The 20,155-nt window shown below is 42.9% G+C and overlaps 1 protein-coding gene across 1 annotated transcript; it reads left to right on the top strand.

Annotated features, from left to right (window-relative positions):
* The first annotated feature begins 837 nt into the window (after window positions 1-837).
* On the top strand, window positions 838-19,752 carry LOC139542768 (guanine nucleotide-binding protein G(s) subunit alpha-like). Its single transcript, XM_071348585.1, has 12 exons — window positions 838-2,247; window positions 4,265-4,337; window positions 7,276-7,330; window positions 7,514-7,633; window positions 13,231-13,328; window positions 16,011-16,065; window positions 16,263-16,336; window positions 16,505-16,563; window positions 16,845-16,965; window positions 17,222-17,352; window positions 17,590-17,657; window positions 17,866-19,752. The coding sequence occupies exons 1-12, from the start codon at window positions 2,109-2,111 to the stop codon at window positions 18,010-18,012; spliced, it is 1,140 nt and encodes a 379-aa protein (XP_071204686.1). The 5' UTR covers window positions 838-2,108; the 3' UTR covers window positions 18,013-19,752.
* Window positions 19,753-20,155: the final 403 nt, after the last annotated feature.

Below are 20,155 nucleotides of genomic sequence, written 5' to 3'. Positions count from 1 at the left end.
TATATATTGAGATTTTGAGTCAAAACTGAGAATATGGACAGGGAAATATTTGATGACATTCTATATACAGAGAACTGTCCAAATGGAATTCCAGGAAGATATTAAATAAAACAATCCAAACAATGACAGTGACACACCCAAGAGTCCCATTGGATATCCAAATACAGCCCATTAAATGGATTCATAATAGAAATCATGATTCACATTCAGACTTGGAGATCTGAAATGATAAAGTCTTACATTGTGGCAGAGGAAGGCTTTGTCGTGTGGGTAAGAATGTCACCCAAATTGGACAAATGTTCTATCCCAAATGTAGCCTACGCTGTATTCCATCAAAGCATACAGTTGGGATTAGAATAAAATTGGGATTATAATTCAGAATTATAATTCTATAGTTCCATTCTGAAGTGGCAGAACTCAGCCTATGTAACCCCTGGATATACAGATGTAGACTGTACGGGATTGATCAGTGCTCAGAGCATTCTATTTCATTTCCAGTCCAGTAATAAACAATCAATTATAATTCACAATTGAAAAAACACCCCTGTCTACTCAGTACCAAAAATGACTACCAACATCAACTAGGCTAGGCTAAAGTCCTATGTCTCTGCAGCATAAACGAACCTGTTTGCCCATGAGATGATTAAAAACATATATATAATAAAAAACACTGGAAACATATATTCTAAAATCAATTGGGTAATATAGTGCCACTGCGCGTCAAAACATAGGGAAATGGAAAGGACCCAGTTATTCGAGTGGCCAGTGCTGAGGGTCCCAGTCTACCCTTTCATTGAAGAGGGCGCCGTTTTCTCCGCAGAATTTCACCATGCTGACGTTCTGTACAATCATGTGATGAAGCTCTGGTCCTTCCCAGAGTTCAATGTGCGCTGTTTGCCCCACCCCATCTATTCTGCTCTGTCTATCTCAATGTGCTATTCCCGGAGAAAAAGGGGAAAATAATACCTTCAATAATTGGTTATTCCCGTGTTTTATCTCCCACGACCAGCCCAGGAGGGAACTGCCGTCATAGTGGAATGTGTTATTACAATCCGCGTTATATTTCTGAATGTATATGCACATGTAAGCTCTACCTACCATTCGAATTCAAAAGAAATATGCAAGAAACTGGAAACATTCGAAGGATTTTTGTATTTTCTTCGTGTTTAGAAGAATCAGAACCCATTTAAGAATGTGTTGGGGACTATCAAAGCGCTATTAGGAACCTTGCTGATGTGAGTAGGGGTACACATTTCAGCAACAAAAGAAAAGACAGAGAAGGCCCTTTGGATTGAGAAAAAACAGCAAAGAACAGCCATCACAGAAACGGGGAAAAATCAGGAAAATTCAATTATTTCGGGGATCTAAACTGAAAATCGGACTCACAGTTTAGATCGAGGATCATCTTATGGATATAAAAGGAGTTGAATGAAGACGGAAGCAATGGAAATATTACACATGTAGTTCGTTAAGTGTAGCCTTAATATAGTTTTATTTCTCTAGTTTATCTATAGGCTATGCGTAGAGAAATGCCGTTTTAAGGAAATACACAGAAAATACGCCTTTCCCCAAAATATGTTTATTATAACTTTTGCCAAAAAGATCCATGTCAGTGTACAGCCGAGTTTCTGTGTCATGCCGAGTTTGGGTCCCTGTCACAGGCAACTGTGAGACGTGAGACCCGGGCTGTTCGTGAGATGAAAATAGGCTATTTATCCCCTCCTCAATTGAATGTGAAAGAGGTAAAAGCCTCAATCAACCTTAACATCTGTGGATGGTCATCAATATCGGTATATAAAAACTATATGTGAAGAAGGAAAACCCTAACAGAATTGACCAAGTGAGAGGGCGGCCTGGGTGTCGTCATCAACAGTCTCCTACCCTCTGACAGCAAGATCTACTGAAAATACGCATTATGTACACATAATTACAAGCGCGGTAGGACAACGTTTTAAAACTGATTAGTTCGACGTAACACTAAACAACAAGACTGTATACATGTCGTTAATATTATTCTCAATTCCGTGGGTCAACCGAGGGATCTAGAATAGTTCGTTTATTTATTTTTTCACATTCCCCCTCCCCTGGACTCTATTTCTTGCGGGAAGATGGGTTGTTTGGGCAACAGCAAGACTGAAGATCAGCGAAATGAGGAGAAGTCACAAAGAGAAGCAAACAAAAAGATAGAGAAACAACTTCAGAAGGACAAACAGATATATAGAGCAACTCACAGGCTACTACTTTTGGGTAAGTTTGTTGAAGGAAATCTGATGTGTTCTAGGCAAGGCCTCATTGGCAACATTGTTTCTATTCCTATATGGCACACTATTTGATGTTGTGATATAGGATATTGTTGTCTCTGTAGGCCTTCCTCTTACACTCTAGTCTCATTTAACTTGTTCATATGTGACATGGTTGCTGGTATGATGTTTAAGTTGGGTATCAGTTAGACTTGATTCTCTAACATAATTGAAGTCTACATATTGCTACATTGTTATTGTTTCTTCACATTTGATACATTTAGTCTTGAGCCTGTGTGATTGTAACAGCTCGTGCCTAATCTATATCAAACATGGGTGTTGAGGCTCTGCATGTGTGTTGTGGGTTTGTTTTCAGAACTACTAGCTGCTTGACAACTTTCAAATTCATAGGCCTGTGTATTTCAAGGTGGGCCTATGTGTGAATTAATGAATGGTGAACATTTCTACCACTGACACTTCTGTACTCATGGTACTGTTATCATGTAAAAGCAGTCAAAATGTCCTCTCTTAATTATAATTTGCCTGATGCCTAGTGTATTGAATGACATAGCGGTATTTCTGTTGGAGAGGAAGTTGTGGTAACTAAAGAAAGCGGAACAGAACTCACATTTAACCATAACAAAAGCTTTACTACAATGCTGCTTTAGATATAGCACTTTTATATGATATGACATGTTTTGTTGTGTGTGCCATTGGCAAGTTATCAGATCTTGGCCTATTTGTGAGTAAGCATTTTGTTGGACAGTGTTTATGGGGAAACATCAGACCATGAACCAACCATGATAAGCTCGTAACATTTGAGATCACTGCTATGGGAAAGAAGATGTTCACTTTCATCATTACAGTCATCTATTTGATTTGACAATGAGATGTGTTTATTGTTGACACCTTTATGCTTGATTCACACTATAGGTTCAAACCAAGCTGTACTGAGCTAGCCTAGTTATGCATCCATCACGAGAACTGTGCTGGAAAGAACGGTGTGAAAAGACAATATCAGAGCCAACACAGTCCAGTTTGGGTTGTCCCTATAGTGTGAATCAGGCATTCGAGTGGATCTGTGATGAAGAACTTCCTTAGTTATTCTCACATGGTGATGTCCACACACCTAAACTAGCCAATCGAAAATAAATCCGACTTGATAGGTTTTACGTGTTACTTTGTGGTACCATTACATCCCTGGTTATAAGTGAAGCTGGTAATACTATTGCATTAGTAGATTTCAACAGGTTGATATTGCACCCATTCATTTACATCTTACTGTATGTGTGGATTCACCAAACCTCCCACTATTGTAAGTTGTTTGACTCAGACACAGGTGGTCTTAAGCTCAAGGTAGAAGTTACCCCTTACCACATCAGTTTATCAAACCTAAATCCTGACCTTAACCAACTGGAAGATACAACTATATCTGACCCATAGAGAGAGGCCTCATCGTTGTATCCGTGCCATTATGGCGTTGTTGACGGCATGGGCAGTGCCATTGAAGCTATATCCATTTAGAAGTAGTCAATTTCTTCTTCACTATTAACTGATGCCTCTTGATGAACTGGTTACACATAACAGGGACACCAGGAGGAATCAGCCAATGAAGTTGGAAGTTCCACCCAGCTGACCATATTAAAATGGTGGAAGCCCTCAATGGCGCTGCCCATGCTAAAACGGCCTTTTGGCCACTAGAGGCCTCTTATCATTCTCTATGATCTGACCCTAGATCAGAGGTTAAGAGCAACTTCCTCCAAATCCTGGCCTCTACTGGTGCTGAGTGAGACCTCGGTCAAGTGGCATAATAACCCATTTCAATTAGAATATTTCCTAATGTTTATTTCACAGGTTTGAAGTGCTGAACCATCACTTTGAACGTGTCTCTCTTTACAATTAGTTGTTTTGTAGAAGACTTCTGAGCATCACATTCCAAATGGCCGTCTCTGTTGGCTGTCAGGGTAGGGCATTTCTCTGTACTCTATGAAATATTTCTAACCATCTCCCCCCCCCACCCACAGGGGCTGGTGAGTCAGGGAAGAGCACCATAGTGAAACAGATGCGAATCCTCCATGTGAATGGCTTCAATGCAGAGTAAGTATGGTTTCCTTCTCCAGACTATGCTCTACAACTGTGAATATAGATCAGGGTTTGAGACTTTACAAGCAGAGTGATGGGGAATAATCTCAAAGGAACCAAAATGTATTGGTCTTGCAATATCTGAATTGTAGAAAACACACATTAGATTCACCTGTGCACAGCACATGAGAGGCTAGTAACAGTTGATGGTATCCCTCAGTTCAATAGCCACTATAATGTACTGTCTAGGTGTCTCGCCTAGTTTTTAATGTGAAGTCTTAGATTTCGATTTAAGAATTTAAGAATTATCAGTCTGATTGTATGGACAGATGTAAAGACGAGGACTTAAACTTGCTTCAGAATCAAATGCTGTGGAGTTCAATCCCTGGTGCGTTGGTTGGTGACGGGTGCTTCAGGCCCTGGTGCGTTGGTTGGTGACGGGTGCTTCAGGCCCTGGTGCGTTGGTTGGTGACCGGTGCTTCAGGCCCTGGTGCATTGGTTGGTGACGGGTGCTTCAGGCCCTGGTGCGTTGGTTGGTGACCGGTGCTTCAGGCCCTGGTGCATTGGTTGGTGACGGGTGCTTCAGGCCCTGGTGCATTGGTTGGTGACGGGTGCTTCAGGCCCTGGTGCGTTGGTTGGTGACGGGTGCTTCAGGCCCTGGTGCGTTGGTTGGTGACCGGTGCTTCAGGCCCTGGTGCGTTGGTTGGTGGCCGGTGCTTCAGGGCCTGGTGCGTTGGTTGGTGACGGGTGCTTCAAGGCCCTGGTGCGTTGGTTGGTGACCGGTGCTTCAAGGCCCTGGTGCGTTGGTTGGTGACCGGTGCTTCAGGCCCTGGTGCGTTGGTTGGTGACCGGTGCTTCAAGGCCCTGGTGCGTTGGTTGGTGACCGGTGCTTCAAGGCCCTGGTGCGTTGGTTGGTGACCGGTGCTTCAGGCCCTGGTGCGTTGGTTGGTGACGGGTGCTTCAGGCCCTGGTGCGTTGGTTGGTGACGGGTGCTTCAGGCCCTGGTGCGTTGGTTGGTGACGGGTGCTTCAGGCCCTGGTGCGTTGGTTGGTGACGGGTGCTTCAGGCCCTGGTGCGTTGGTTGGTGACGGGTGCTTCAGGCCCTGGTGCGTTGGTTGGTGACGGGTGCTTCAGGCCCTGGTGCGTTGGTTGGTGACGGGTGCTTCAGGCCCTGGTGCGTTGGTTGGTGACGGGTGCTTCAGGCCCTGGTGCGTTGGTTGGTGACGGGTGCTTCAGGCTCTGGTGCGTTGGTTGGTGACCGGTGCTTCAAGGCCCTGGTGCGTTGGTTGGTGACCGGTGCTTCAAGGCCTTGTGGCGTTGTTTGGGGATCGGTGCTTCAAGGCCCTGGTGCGTTGGTTGGTGACGGGTGCTTCAAGGCCCTGGTGCGTTGGTGGTTGGAGGTTTAGGCTCAGGTGAGTAGGTTGGTTGGGGGTTTAGGCCCGAATCTGGTGTTGGTTCAGGAATCTGTGCATTGGTGGGTTATGGTTTAATCTCCAGTTTGTGGGGTTAGGTTTGGAGGTTCAGGCACTGGTGTGGTGTGAGTGGCTTGTGCTAGACGAGCACATCAGCATCTAAGGCACCCAGCTGCGTGTGACCCATCTCGTGACTCCACAACACTTACAACTGCAGCGCTCTATCTTGTGTGTGTGAATATGCTCAGTTCATCACTTGGTCACATCCTAGACATTTCAGACATTCATTGATTAGTTGGTTGTGTCTGTGTGATAACTTAGCTGTACTGTGTATCACTTAAACTTAAGGATTGCATTTGCAAATGGATACAGCGCAGGGCAGTGTCTGTGACTTCTCAGCAATGTTTTGTAGTCAGTCCTGGAGGAACATATACTCTACAAGGAAAAGGAATATAAGGAATTGCTGGAGGTTTTTGGTAGATTCCCTAAATCCTGAAGTATGTTGTTTTTGCATTCAGTAAATTCCATTGATAAGGTTCCAGGCCTTTGTGAAACACTGGACCAAGTATATTTTATCTTCTTAGATAAAGATAGGAAAGGATGTATATAATCACACATGCTTTCTCCATATATATATATATAGTTATTGGGTATTCTCTCTCCACACACACACATCATATATACACACACACAGTCACATACAAGTGCGCACACACTATTTTGTAAGAACCATGTGATTTCCTTAAAGTGACTATCATGTTGAAAATGTAAACAGGGCCTTCTCAATCTACCTCAAGCCAATAAACTAGAGGCCATGTCTGTGTGGGATACAAGCCCTCCTGCTGGCTGTTTCCTATTCTGTCTTTCTTTTTCTTTCCATTTCTCTCTTTCTATTGATGTACCTCATTCTCTGACACACATTCTCTCTCTTACTCTACTTAAATGCAGTTTGTGTTCTTGGGATAAACTAAACATCAGTGGCAGTGTTCAACTTAGTGAAATGTTTCCCGCTACAAAATACATCTGTCTTTGCATCATCTGAATCAGAAAAAAGATTTGGAGACAGTTGGAGGACCCTCACTGTTGCTTCCCGTAGCCTACAGTTTGGCGCACTCCACCATTGCTTGTTAAAATCCATTGCATTTGACTTGATAGCTGATACTGTAGTCTACTGATGGGTTGTTGCAGCTCAGTTACACTCTGAAAGATGGAGTGATGTTTGACGTCTGATCATTTGTAGTTATCATGGCAGGTAGAGCATTTTCATTAGAGTCCAATGTAGGCACTGGGAGACTGGGACCTGTTAAATATATGAGTTTCACATAGTTGAAGATGTACGTGTCACAGTCATAAACATTGTCAGGTTCAGAAGGAATGATATTGGGAAATTGTGCATGTATGCCAGCTGTTGGACTATTATCTACATACATGTTTGTTTTTTGTTTGCTGTATCATCAGCATATCTGTTGTGTATGACAATGATATTTAAAAAAAATTACAACATGGATGATTGAGCTTTTGAGGTTTTTGTTTTTTTGCAGAGAGAAGAAGCAGAAAATTCATGATATCAAGAATAATATTAAAGAAGCTATTGAGGTGAGTTTTCGGTTTGAGTCTTTGTAGTTCATGTCTCTGTAGGTAGGTACTATGTAGAATAAAAAATTCTAAACAGCTAAGCATGAATCATGAATATTTTATCATTGAATATAAGATACCCCAAGACAATCCTGTGTTGTCACTTGATTTGTATTGAATGTGTTTGTTTGTGTCGCTCTTTAGACCATAGTAGCAGCTATGAGTACACTGACACCTCCCGTTCAGCTCGCCAGTCAACACAACCAATACCGAATCCAATACGTCCTCAACCTAGTCAATCAGAAGGACTTTGAATTCACGTCTGTGAGTATGACAATGTTTCTACCACACACACAAATCATTATAGATAGACATTGTCTTTGCATTAACGTATGTTAGAGCCCGATCAATATGATTTGAGGGGACAAAACTTACCGATAACTAGATATCTGCCAATATACTGTTTTACGCCGGGGAAATTAAAAAGTTACATTTTTACACACGGAATTCTCAGAAATTGACATCTAAAACAGCAATTGGTCAAGAAAATATGCTTCAAATGTTAATTTCTTACATTGTAAAATTAATGATACATACTGAGAATGGCCGCAAGTGGTCAGGTAAGCATGAGATTCCCTTTTTTCATCATATTTATTTAATATCGGTTGAATTATCGGCCGATACTGATATAGCGTTAAAAGGCCAATATCGGCCGATAATATCAGTGAACCAATATATCGGTTGGACTCTAATGTATGTACACACCTGTGTGAGTGAGCATTTGTACAGTACCAGTAAAAAGTTTGGACACACCTACTCATTCAAGAGTTTCTTTATTTTAACTATCTACATTGTAGAATAATATTGAAGACATCAAAACATATGGAATCATGCGGTAACCAAAAAAGTGTTAAACAAATGAAAATACATTTTAGATTTTAGATTCTTCAAAGTAGCCACCCTTTGCCTTGATGACAGCTTTGCAACTCTTGCCATTATCTCAACCAGCTTCATGAGGAATGCATTTCCAACAGTCTTGAAGGAGTTCCCACATATGCTGAGCACTTGTTGGCTGCTTTTCCTTCCCTCTATAGTCTGACTCATCCCAAACCATCTGATTTGGTTGAGGTCGGGTGATTGTGGAAGCCAGGTCATCTGAATGTAACGTAGATGCTGGGAGTCAAGAAGCAGGTGCAGGTGGTAAATTTAATTTAACAAGAAACATGGAACGATACAACGTAGGAGTAGCGTCTAGACATGAACAACAGAAAACAATACTGCCTGGGGAAAGAACCTAAGGGAGTGTCAGATAAAGGGGAGGTAATGAGTGAGGTAATGGAGTCCAGGTGTGCCTAATGATGAAGCGCAGGTGCGCGTAATGATGAATACCAGGTGCGCGTGATGATGGTTCCCAGCACTGGTGGTTAGTAAACCAGCGACATCGAACGCCGGAGGGGAGGAGCAGGAATAGACGTGACACTGATACAGCACTCCATCACTCTCCTTGGTCAAATAGCCTGGAGGTGTGTTTTTGGTCATTGTCCTGTTGAAAAACAAATGATAGTCCAACTAAGCGCAAACCAGATGGGAATGGTGTATCGCTGCAGAATGCTGTGGTAGCCTTGCTGGTTAAGTGTGACTTGAATTCTAAATAAATCAAAGACAGTGTCACCAGCAAAGCACTCCCACACCATCACACATCCTCCTCCATGCTTCACGGTGGGAACCACACATGCGGAGATCATCCGTTCAACTACTCTGCGTCTCACAAAGACACAGCGGTTGGAACCAAAAATCTCAAATTTGGACTCATCAGACCAAAGGACAGATTTCCACAGGTCTAATGGTCCATTTCTCGTGTTTCTTGTCCCAAGCAAGTCTCTTCTTATTATTGGTGTCCTTTTAGTAGTGGTTTCTTTGCAGCAATTTGACCATGAAGGCCTGATTCACGCAGTCTCCTCTGAACAGTTGATGTTGAGATTTGTCTGTTACTTGAACTCTGTGAAGCATTTATTTGAGCTGCAATCTGAGGTGCAGTTAACTCTAATGAACTTATCCTCTGCAGCAGAGGCAACTCTGGGTCTTCCTTTCCTGTGGCAGTCCTCATGAGAGCCAGTTTTATCAAAGCGCTTGATGGTTTTTGCGACTGCACATGAAGAAACTTTCAAAGCTCTTTACATTTTCCAGATTGACTGACTACGTGTCTTTAAGTAATGATGGACTGTCGTTTCTCTTTGCTTATTTGAGCTGTTCTTGCCATAATTTGGACTTGGTTTTTTACCAAATAGGGCTATCTTCTGTATACCACCCACCCCTACCTTGTCATAACACAACTGATTGGCTCAAACGCATTAAGAAGGAAAGAAATTCCACAAATTAACTTTTAGTAAGGCACACCTGTTAACTGAAATGCATTCCATGTGACTACCTCATGAAGCTGGTTGAGAGAATGCCAAGAGTGTGCAAAGCTGTCATCAAGGCGAAGGGTGGCTATGTTGAAGAATCTCAAATATAAAATATTTTTTGATTTGTTTAGCACTTTTTTGTTTACTACATGACTCCATATGTGTTATTTCGTAGTATTGATGTCTTCACTATTGTTCTACAATGTAGAAAATAGAAAAAAATAAAGGAAAACCCTGGAATGAGTAGGTGTGTCCAAACTTTTGACTGGTACTGTATATGTTCCCTTTGGAATGACCATCCAGTAGTCCCTGTTGCAGGTGCAAGCCTCATGGTTCTGGTATCTCTGTGGGTTGTGGTACAGTATAGTAATTGATGGGGCGGCAGGTAGCCTAGTGGTTAGAGCGTTGGACTAGTAACCGAAAGGTTGCAGATCGAATCCCCGAGCTGACAAGGTAAAAATCTGTCGTTCTGCCCCTGAACAAGGCAGTTAACCCACTGTTCATAGGCTGTCATTGAAAATTGTTCTTAACTGACTTTTCTAGTTAAATAAAGGTCAAATAAAATACAAAATTAGTGGGTAGGGCCTCGATGCGATGCCTGTTAGCTAATTGACTGCCCTGAGGGGAAGGCCTGGAGGTCTCTGATTGCCTGTAACACCCCTAAATACCTCTCTCTGGTACCCACATGTTTCTGTGTCACACTGGGATGCCAACCTGAACAACAGGGTGCTTGCTGGTAGTTGTCAGGCTGTTAGGACTTGGCTGGGAGGGACATAGGACACTATTCAAGCTAAGCAGGTACCAGGTTTCTGGATAAACATAATCCATTGAATTTATAATGGATTTATAAGTGCATCCAATAACTTTGTTTTATATTGATCACAGAAACCTTGTTAACGTTTTTTTTTATTGAATTTGGCCCATAGTGTCCTAGAGATAGTTTTACTTATCTCTAGGACAGACGACATGTTGTCACTCAACAAAATGTTAACATCTATTTAGCTGTTATTATGCTTTAATTTAGATCCCCTTATGAGTCTTAGGCTGAAAGAAAATGAACTATTACAGTTGGATAGTTGCTTCTCTACCATTGCACCATAGACTGTCATTGAAGATTGCTTTGTCCTTCTTCTGGGCCTAGCACACCTGCCATAACATCTCTCTATCTGAGTTTGGGTGTGTAGGCCTACGTGTGAAAGGGATGTGATTTTTTTTTAATTTTTTTTTTTATCCCCTTTTCTCCCCAATTTTCGTGGTATCCAATCGCTAGTAATTACTATCTTGTCTCATCGCTACAACTCCCGTACGGGCTCGGGAGAGACGAAGGTCGAAAGTCATGCGTCCTCCGAAGCACAACCCAACCAAGCCGCACTGCTTCTTAACACAGCGCGCCTCCAACCCGGAAGCCAGCCGCACCAATGTGTCGGAGGAAACACCGTGCACCCGCCCCCCTCAGTTAGCGCGCACTGCGCCCGGCCCGCCACAGGAGTCGCTGGAGCGCGATGAGACAAGGATATCCCTACCGGCCAAACCCTCCCTAACCCGGACGACGCTAAGCCAATTGTGCGTCGCCCCACGGACCTCCCGGTCGCGGCCGGCTGCGACAGAGCCTGGGCGCGAACCCAGACTCTGGTGGCGCAGCATAGCACTGCGATGCAGTGCTCTAGACCACTGCGCCACCCGGGAGGCCCCCGAAAGGGATGTGATTGACTGCTGTCTTGCTCTGTGGTGTTTGAGTCTGCGATTTCGTTCCGGATGGAGGAGAGTTGAATGACTCTGGTCAGACAGTGTAATACTGTTGGCAAAGCCTCCCTCCCTCCCTCTTCTCTGGCACCCCCCAGGGCTGAGGGGGAACCGGTTCTACTGGTCACCTAATCTCAGAGTACAGATAGAAAAAAAAACAGAGGGTGAGGAAAAGGAAGAGGGTGGCTAGAGGTGGGGGACGTTTGTATGGATATCTACTGTCTGGGCTGTTCACTTCCAGTTCATTTCATGTTTAAATGCGTTGTTGTGGTATGGGACTTGTTTTCAGACTGCTGATTAATCGACTGATTAGAATGGTTTTGGCCCGTTGCCGACCTCTGCTTTATAGGTTGTTTTTCTTAACGCCACTAAAATGTAAATTTTCTCAAATTCAAAGCTACCAGGCTCCTCACTTCCTTATCCTGTCTCAGGCTACATGACGCTTTTGTAGTGCAGTTGACCATAGAGTTAGAATGCCAGAGGGGACATTCCCATTCAGATGTATTTTACATAGCACATGATCATGTGCAGAACGTAATAGATGGTTGTTTATTAACCAGGAAAAGGCAACCAGTTGCTTTTAAAATAAAATAAAATACTTAAAGCAAGATCAAACTCCCTGTGATATACTTAGCAAAACAACACAAGCCTTTGTGTATTTGAAAAAAGGCCATACCAAAGGATGAAATGGAAAAAACTTAGATCAGACAAGCCAGTGAGCAGAGAGAAACAATATAGCATTGAGTTGTAGCCCCAAAGGATTCTGGGTTGGCTGCTGTAATGCAATGAGCAGTTCCTAGAGAGGAGTTTTTATTTTTTTTCTTAAGCGCATGACTGATGATAAAGGAGGACTCTGTTACTAAGACACATGATGAGTGCTCTTTTATGGAGTGGATGCAGGAAGAGTTATAAAAATCCAAGTAACCCAAGCCAGCCGAACGGTGGGACAAATATATCGGACAGCAAACCTAAATGTTATGCAAGTGTGTGCAGACACATTGTTCCACAAAGGTCCAGTTGTCCATAAGATGTTGTTTTATACATGACAGGGTTTCTTGTTCCATGGTCCAAATGGAGGGAGATGATGAGTATGTCTGCCTTTCTATATGCTTTTTAGCCCTTTGAATGTTGTCCATGGGGTGGTCACTTTGGTCCTTAATAAGCTATGTGGACATTCCCACTTTATGCAACAGATATCAAACAAGGAAGTAACAGATTGGCCTTTAGATATGCCAGTTGACTGGAATCATTACACTCGCACAGCTTTTGTTTGCTAAATCAATGTAATGAAATATGATTTATTCAATGTTATGAGATTTTGACGTGATTATGAGTCAACTGACCCTCCCTAGCCTGTCGACCATATGTCATCTTTATTTCTCCTCATTAAAGGAAAGGTTGTAAAAACATGCCTTGTTTTTTTTCATTTTTAAAGGCATATTCTTTAATTTCATCAGCCTGACCATGCCACTTTGTTTTTCCTATATTGAAACTCCCCTTGGCAGTTACCCTCACTGGCCACAGAACCTGTTGTCCTGTCAATAAATGCTAGATCTAATAGGTGTGCTGCCCCATTGGAATGTAAATAAAGATGTGGCACATCAGTGCCCTCAATCATGACATGGATGATGGACAGTCCTCCTTTTCTACTTGCTTTAATTTAGTCGATGTATTGTTATTGTACCATGTGAATTAATCGCTTCATCTTTCTCTCTTCCACTGCCCCTCTTCTTTCGTTTACTCTCTGTCCTTATATCGCTCTCTCTCTCTCAGGAGTTTTATGAAAATGCAAAGACTCTCTGGCAGGATGAGGGCGTGAGGGCGTGTTTTGAGAGATCCAATGAGTACCAGCTGATCGACTGTGCGCAGTAGTAAGTATGCACTGCACTGCACCGCCGAGAGGGAACCAACTGTCTTGAATAGCTACAGTGCCCTTGTACAGGCCTGTGTTGTTGAAAACAAACACTCTAAGCCAACGATTAGAGGCACACATGGGACTGAAGTTCAAGGCTGGCATGCTCAGATTTAGCAGGCTGATAAAATACCAGCTAAGGTTTGTAAACCCCAAATCTAAAATGTATTTAATCTCATCAAAACTTTATTGTAAAAAGCAATTTCCTAGAGAGACCTGTTCTGATTTTCAATGACAACATGGCAAGATAACAGGCAAGTATTCTGCCTGAAAATGATGTGTAGTAGCAGAGTTCTGTGTCATGGAAGTCATCTTGAGTGCATACTCTTCCTCCGCAGCTCCTCATCGTGTCTGTGCACACACACCACAGTATGACATCACCAGAGCTTTCTGCATCAACACTGCCACCTCTGGCTGTGTCTCTCTCTGCCTCTCTCTTTCATTCTCTTGCTCTCTCCTCACTTTCTTTCTCTTGCTCTCTTTCACGCTGTCCCTCGTACTCTCTCGCACACGTTCTCTTCCTCTGCTTTCTTTTCCAACTGTTGTGTGGCTCCGCATCTGTGATGTAGGATATTTGCAGCAACAGGGACCAAAAATGGCAGGTCCTGAGTCATAAAAAGGGAGAGACAGAGATTTCACCAGCGGTTGGAGGGGAACAGGGGAGGAGGGGGAAGTAAACCACAGTGACTGGAGCGTCAGAGTTAAATCTGTTATAGTGGTATTTGATTTGAGCTGATTGTATAAAAAATTCATATTCTGCTAATGTTTGAAGAGGGCTGTTTATTTGATTGTGTTACTTAACAGTCTAGGACAACCCCTTCAGGTGGTTCAGGTAGTCCAGTCCAGTCTTTTGTTCCCTCCCTCTCTCTCACTCTTTCCCACTCCCTCTATCAATACCTCTCTCCTGCTCTCTCCCTCCCACTTCCTCTCTCCCAGTCCATCTTTCTCAATCTCTTGCTCCTTCTAATTTTTTCTCTGGTTCTCTCCCTCTTTTTCTTTCTCCCCCTCTCAGGCCCTACTCCAGTCACACAAGATTTTGAGCTGATAGTCTATTTATAGAGCCTGTGGTTCTGTCTCCATGGCAACCATGCTGGAGGCCAGGGCACTAGGGAGCTATTTTTGAATCTGCTCTGTAATGTCAGACTACTCTTTCTCTCTCCCCCCTCGCTCTCTCTTTAACACACATATGCACACACTTTCTGTCTTTCTCACCATTTCCTTCCTACCTATCACCCTCCCTCTCTTTCTTCCGTCTCTCTCTACGCCTTTCCTACCTCAATCTCTATCGCCCTCCCACTCTATCCTTCCCACTCACTCTAATACACTCATTCAATCTCCCAGTGCCAGAGACTAATTTAGAGATGTGTATATGTCTGTTTGGGTTCAGGCTGATGGGCTAGGTCAGGTTTGTGAGTGTGAACCCTTGTGAAAGGAGAGCTTACAGTTATAACTTTTACAACATTCTTCAGTAACGTGTAGGAAAGGAAAGAGTAAGAGTTAACCTCCCCACCTGTGTTCTTCTGAAGTCTGCATAGTTATCTCTGGCCATCTTTGTTGCCATAACAAAGAATGGTAAATGCACATGAGCGCTTACACACTCACATAATCTCTGTGTGTTTCTCCTAGTACCTTTGTCTCTCCCAGTGAGTGCCGACTCATTACTGCCATGTCTTACCTGTACTTAGACCTGTCACATTTCACCCCTCCCTGTCACATTTCTGGTTATCCAGAGGCTCGGCATTCCTCTGTGTTCAGTATGCTTGGGAGACCGGCATTCAGCTGTCACACATTGTTGGTACAGTTTGTGGCATTCAGTTGTATTAGACACTCTGTAGGTACTGTTTAAACAGTTGTAAACTACACTGAGTAAGACAGGAAGACCTGCTCTTTCCATGACAGACTGACCAGGTGAAAGCTATGATCCATTATTGATGTCACTTGTTAAATCCACTTTAATCAGTGTAGATGATGGGGAGGAGACAGGTTAAATAAGGATTTTTAAACCTTGAGACAAGGTATGTGTGCTGAGTTTTTCCACACTCAACAGTTTTCTGTGTGTATCAAGAATGGTCCACAACCCAAAGGACATCCAGCCAGATGCTTCCCACAACTTTGGGAAATATTGGATCAGCATGGGTGCAACTCAATATTAGGAAAGGTGTTCCTAATGTTTGGTATACTCAGTGTATGTCATGGAATTGGACATTAGTCTCAAAGTCAGTATGACTCCAGAACCATTGCTATTCCTCTCAGCTGTAAGTGTCTGTACCAAGGAAGTCTATGTTGGTGTTTCTCTCAACTGCCTTGTTCCTGGACAGACACTGGTCCCTGGGATGTTACTAACTGGCTGCTCATTTAGTTAGCTGACACTGACTTAGTTCTCAAGTCTTAGAAAGAAACTGACTAAGTCGTCCTCCAAAGAGGAAGGAGCGATGGCTTACCACAGGTCAGTCCCTCCCTGCTACAAAACAGTTGGCGAAACACAGGTGTATATAATTCTATTGAGCTCAGTGGTCTCTACCTGTACACAAACCAAGACAAGCTCCTCATCATGCTTTTTCACTGCCCCTGCTGACTGAATTCAGCCATTTTGTCCTGTCCTGGTCATCCTTCTAAATCTGTTATTTTTTTCTCTCCTCAGCTTTCTAGACAAGATTGACATTGTGAAACGGAGTGACTACACTCCCACTGATCAGGTGACTTTCCGTGGTCTCAAAGCCACCATCATCAGAGGCCCAGGGATACGTCTCAAATGGCACCCTATCCCCTCTATAGTGCACTACTTTTGGCCAACGTCCTCCATTTGATACACATCCCTACTGTCCTCCATCAACTTCCTTTCATAATACTGATGAAATATAACACAGATGAATGACTCCCGTCTTTCTCTCAGGACCTACTGAGATGCAGAGTGCTCACCTCTGGGATCTTTGAGACCAGATTTCAGGTGGACAAAGTAAATTTTCAGTGAGTATAACCCAGGTTTATCATCCGATTTGGTTACCTGAAGATCAACCTCCAACTCAGCCCTTTAGACGTGTATGAGTCCTTACAGTGCAGCTTACATGTGATTCATTACTACGCCACAAGGTCGTAATGTGTGGTATATTTATCGCACTGACCTCTCTTCCACAGCATGTTTGACGTTGGTGGTCAAAGGGATGAACGTCGGAAATGGATCCAATGCTTTAACGGTAACATTTGTTTTGCCATTTGATCTAGCCAATCCAATAGAGAATCACTCATAAACACAATTCATTCTCATTGATACTTTTTGGGGGGTTCTAGACGGGTCCTCCATAGTCTGTAGCCCTGTTCTACTAAAGGTTTCCTGTATTTTATCACCTTTGCTTTTTCTGCCATTACTGTGTGTTTCGGCCTTAGCCTTAAAGCTAATTGCCTTTTGACTGTGCCATTGATTTCGCTTAACAAAACCAGGTTGTCTGAGTCCCTCCTCCCTCTGTCTTCCCCACAGATGTAACAGCCATTATTTTCGTGGTGGCCAGTAGCAGCTACAACATGGTGATCCGGGAGGACAATCAGACCAACCGTTTGCAGGAGGCTCTGAATCTATTCAAGAACATCTGGAACAACAGGTGACACAAGCACAACCCATGACACCCCCTCCCCACAAACATTTATGGAATCAATGGAGTTTTATTCTATTCCTCTGTTTTATTGAAATACTCATCATAATAATGTACAATTTGCTAGTCGTAAATGACCACTGACTGCTTGTTACCAGTGTATTTAGCCTGTTACCAGTGTATTTAGCCTGTTACCAGTGTATTTAGCCTGTTGTTACCAGTGTATTTAGCCAGCCTCTCTGTGTGTGTGGGTTTCTATTTTTAGGTGGCTGCGGACCATTTCTGTCATCCTATTCCTCAACAAACAGGACCTGCTAGCAGAGAAGGTGTTGGCTGGGAAATCAAAAATTGAAGAGTACTTCCCAGAGTTTGCACGCTACACCACACCGGATGATGGTGAGAAGTTGTTACACTTGACTGGATGTTTACTGTACATACACACGGTGCGCACACATACACACACGGCGACACACACGCACACAGTGCTTCTACTTTTAACCATGTTAGATGGCTCTTGAATGTTCTTTCCTGTAGGCTGATAAGTAATCATCATAGCGATCAGTGACACTGAAAATGTGTAATGGTGTACTAGAATCCAATCATAACACTCATCAGTCACTTACTATTCTATAGCAACACCAGAACCAGGGGAGGATCCACGCGTCACGAGGGCAAAGTACTTCATACGAGATGAGTTCCTGGTAAGTGCAGAAATACAATGTTTCCCCTGTTAATGTTATATAGAATCTTATGTTATTGATTACAAAATAGGATCCAATCAAAACCAAAGATGCCAAATGAGATGACTTGCTTGTATTGGATATGTTAGCATTGTCTTCATGTTAGATTTGTTATTGAGTCAAGTGGATGATGTCCTGATGGTGGTAGTATTCCTCTGTGTGATTTCAGAGGATCAGCACAGCCAGTGGAGACGGCAGGCACTATTGTTACCCCCATTTTACCTGTGCCGTCGACACGGAAAACATCCGCCGGGTCTTCAACGACTGTCGGGACATCATTCAGAGGATGCACCTTCGGCAGTACGAGCTCTTGTGATGGGAGGGGGCTGCAACACAGACTCTGAACCTCCACCTCCAGTATCTCCCTGACCCCCCTGAAACCCACCCCTGTCGACCTGCTCCTAACTCGGTGTACTCTTGGGGACTCCTGAAGTCAAACTAGACATGAGCTACAGAGTAACCTGGAAAGACTATTGAAATACTGCAAAACACAGAATACATCCAAGCCAGATCAGCTGAACTCCACTGCACTTTAGCACTGTGCTCAGGACTCGAACCCATTTCACCACACACAAGCGTGTACATGCTGACATAACACCGAACTCTCTCTTTCACACCATTAGTTTATATTTTGAGACACACACACTTAGACACACTTGTTCTCAAATTTACCCTCCGATAACTGCTTGCTGTTCTGAAAAAGAACACGCTTTTACTCGACTACATGGTCCTGGACTGGGTGAGCTCAGAGTCTTAGCTGTTTACTGTCTGCAGCCACAGATTGACTGGCTCAGTGATTTCAATGACTTCACAGTCAAGATACCTACTAGGAGCAACGTTGATGACTGACAATGAACCAGAGAAGCATCGTGGTGGGCAGGGCATGGGGGGAGGGGAATATCTATGTCAATTTGGTGGAGCTTGGACACCATGACGCTCACAGGATTGTCACATGACTTTGCCTTGTTTGTACAGCAGCGGGAGGAAAAAGGCCAACGTTCACAGAACTCAACGGAGTGCAAAAAACATACAGTACCATATAAGTGAAGAGAAGTCCGATCAGCCCTGTTTCTGTCTCCAGTTGTTTTGTCTGTGTAAACTGTTGTGCCATTGTGCCCCTCTCTCATCACCCCTTTTCCCTGGCCACTCTCTTAACCTCACCTCATACCCTGCACTGTTACTTTACTGGCAATGCTCTTTGCTTTGTTTTTAAAGAAAAAAGTAATCCTGAAATTTAAAAAAAGAGGAAGATAATGATAAATGGGATTCTATTCTTTACTCATGTTGTCAACCCCCCTTCCACCCCTCCTTCCAAGGCTATGTGTATGTCTGTCTTTACTTTACTGCTGAACTATTATTCTTGTACAGACTGTAAAGTGTATTATTTTGTACAACTTTATTGAAAAAATAGAAGATCCTTGTGCCTTGATCACGGCTGTACGTGTATAATGAGCTAAAGTGGGTGTTATACTGCGCTGTATAGCTTGGCCAGTTTCCCCCATCTCTCCAGGGAAGGAGGACAACCATTCGTAGATTTGGATTTTTATTTCTCTCCCCCAACTCTCCTTTATGATTTAAATGCTTATTTTTGGATCCATATACCAAAAGAAAGATACATATATGAAATGTTTATGGATTTTTTTAAAGTATTTTATTAGAATCAAAGACACAAATTGTACACTTGATATAGTGTGCGTATTGCTAGAACTTAAATCCTTTTCAATTAGGTTTTGTTTCATTAGTGACTTCTGTAAACAACATTTTGAAGGGTGAGTGTTTATTTACCATTTTTAGCTTTAAGGTAAAGGGTGATGGAAAAATATCCAAATGCAAAACATTGCTTGTTTCTACATTAATCTTTTATTTTGCTAACGAAAACAACAATCAAAAAATGGTATTGTTTTGGGGTCCTTCCTAGTGTTCCACAACAGAGGCAGACTGTACAGTATTACATTTTCACTTCAGTGCCCTAGTTTTCATGTATTATGTACATCAAACATGGGTTTCTACTTTCAGAAGAGGAGCTCTGCAAAATAAAGTTTTTTTGGTGCAGACAGCAAGAGGACTGTCCTTACACCCAATCACGACGGCAAGGACAAACCTACACCAGATACAACCACATCTCATTCATCTGCCTTTAGCCCTGTCTTGAGTCATGTCCACTGTCCTTAGACAGTTCTTCATCTCCTCATACAGTGCCCTGTACTGTTACTTCACTACTTTTAACCTTTAATCATCAGTTCTATTCTACTTTTGATTGAATCTATAACATGCATCATGACTGTATTCAATTCAGTCTTTGTTGTTTTCCATCCAGGGTGATGTATTTTCTCATTTAACCCAGACACAGGCATTCTACTTCACCACATAGCTTTTTTGTACACATATACACAGTTGTGGTTTATGTTATTAGAGCGTGCATCTTTGGGGTATTTGTCTTTGCATTTTGGTCTTGACCT

The sequence above is a fragment of the Salvelinus alpinus genome, chromosome 17 (assembly GCF_045679555.1).
Source record: "Salvelinus alpinus chromosome 17, SLU_Salpinus.1, whole genome shotgun sequence".
In the NCBI taxonomy this organism is placed as follows: domain Eukaryota; kingdom Metazoa; phylum Chordata; class Actinopteri; order Salmoniformes; family Salmonidae; genus Salvelinus; species Salvelinus alpinus.
Note: the sequence above shows the minus strand (reverse complement) of the source record. Positions and strands in the feature narration are given on the sequence as shown.

Coding starts and splice junctions, on each gene's coding strand:
- LOC139542768 (XM_071348585.1), top strand. CDS start 2,109: ATGGGTTGTTTGGGCAACAGCAAGACTGAAGATCAGCGAAATGAGGAG. Junction 2,248..4,264: donor TCACAGGCTACTACTTTTGG/GTAAGTTTGTTG, acceptor CCCCACCCACAG/GGGCTGGTGAGTCAGGGAAG. Junction 4,338..7,275: donor GTGAATGGCTTCAATGCAGA/GTAAGTATGGTT, acceptor GTTTTTTTGCAG/AGAGAAGAAGCAGAAAATTC.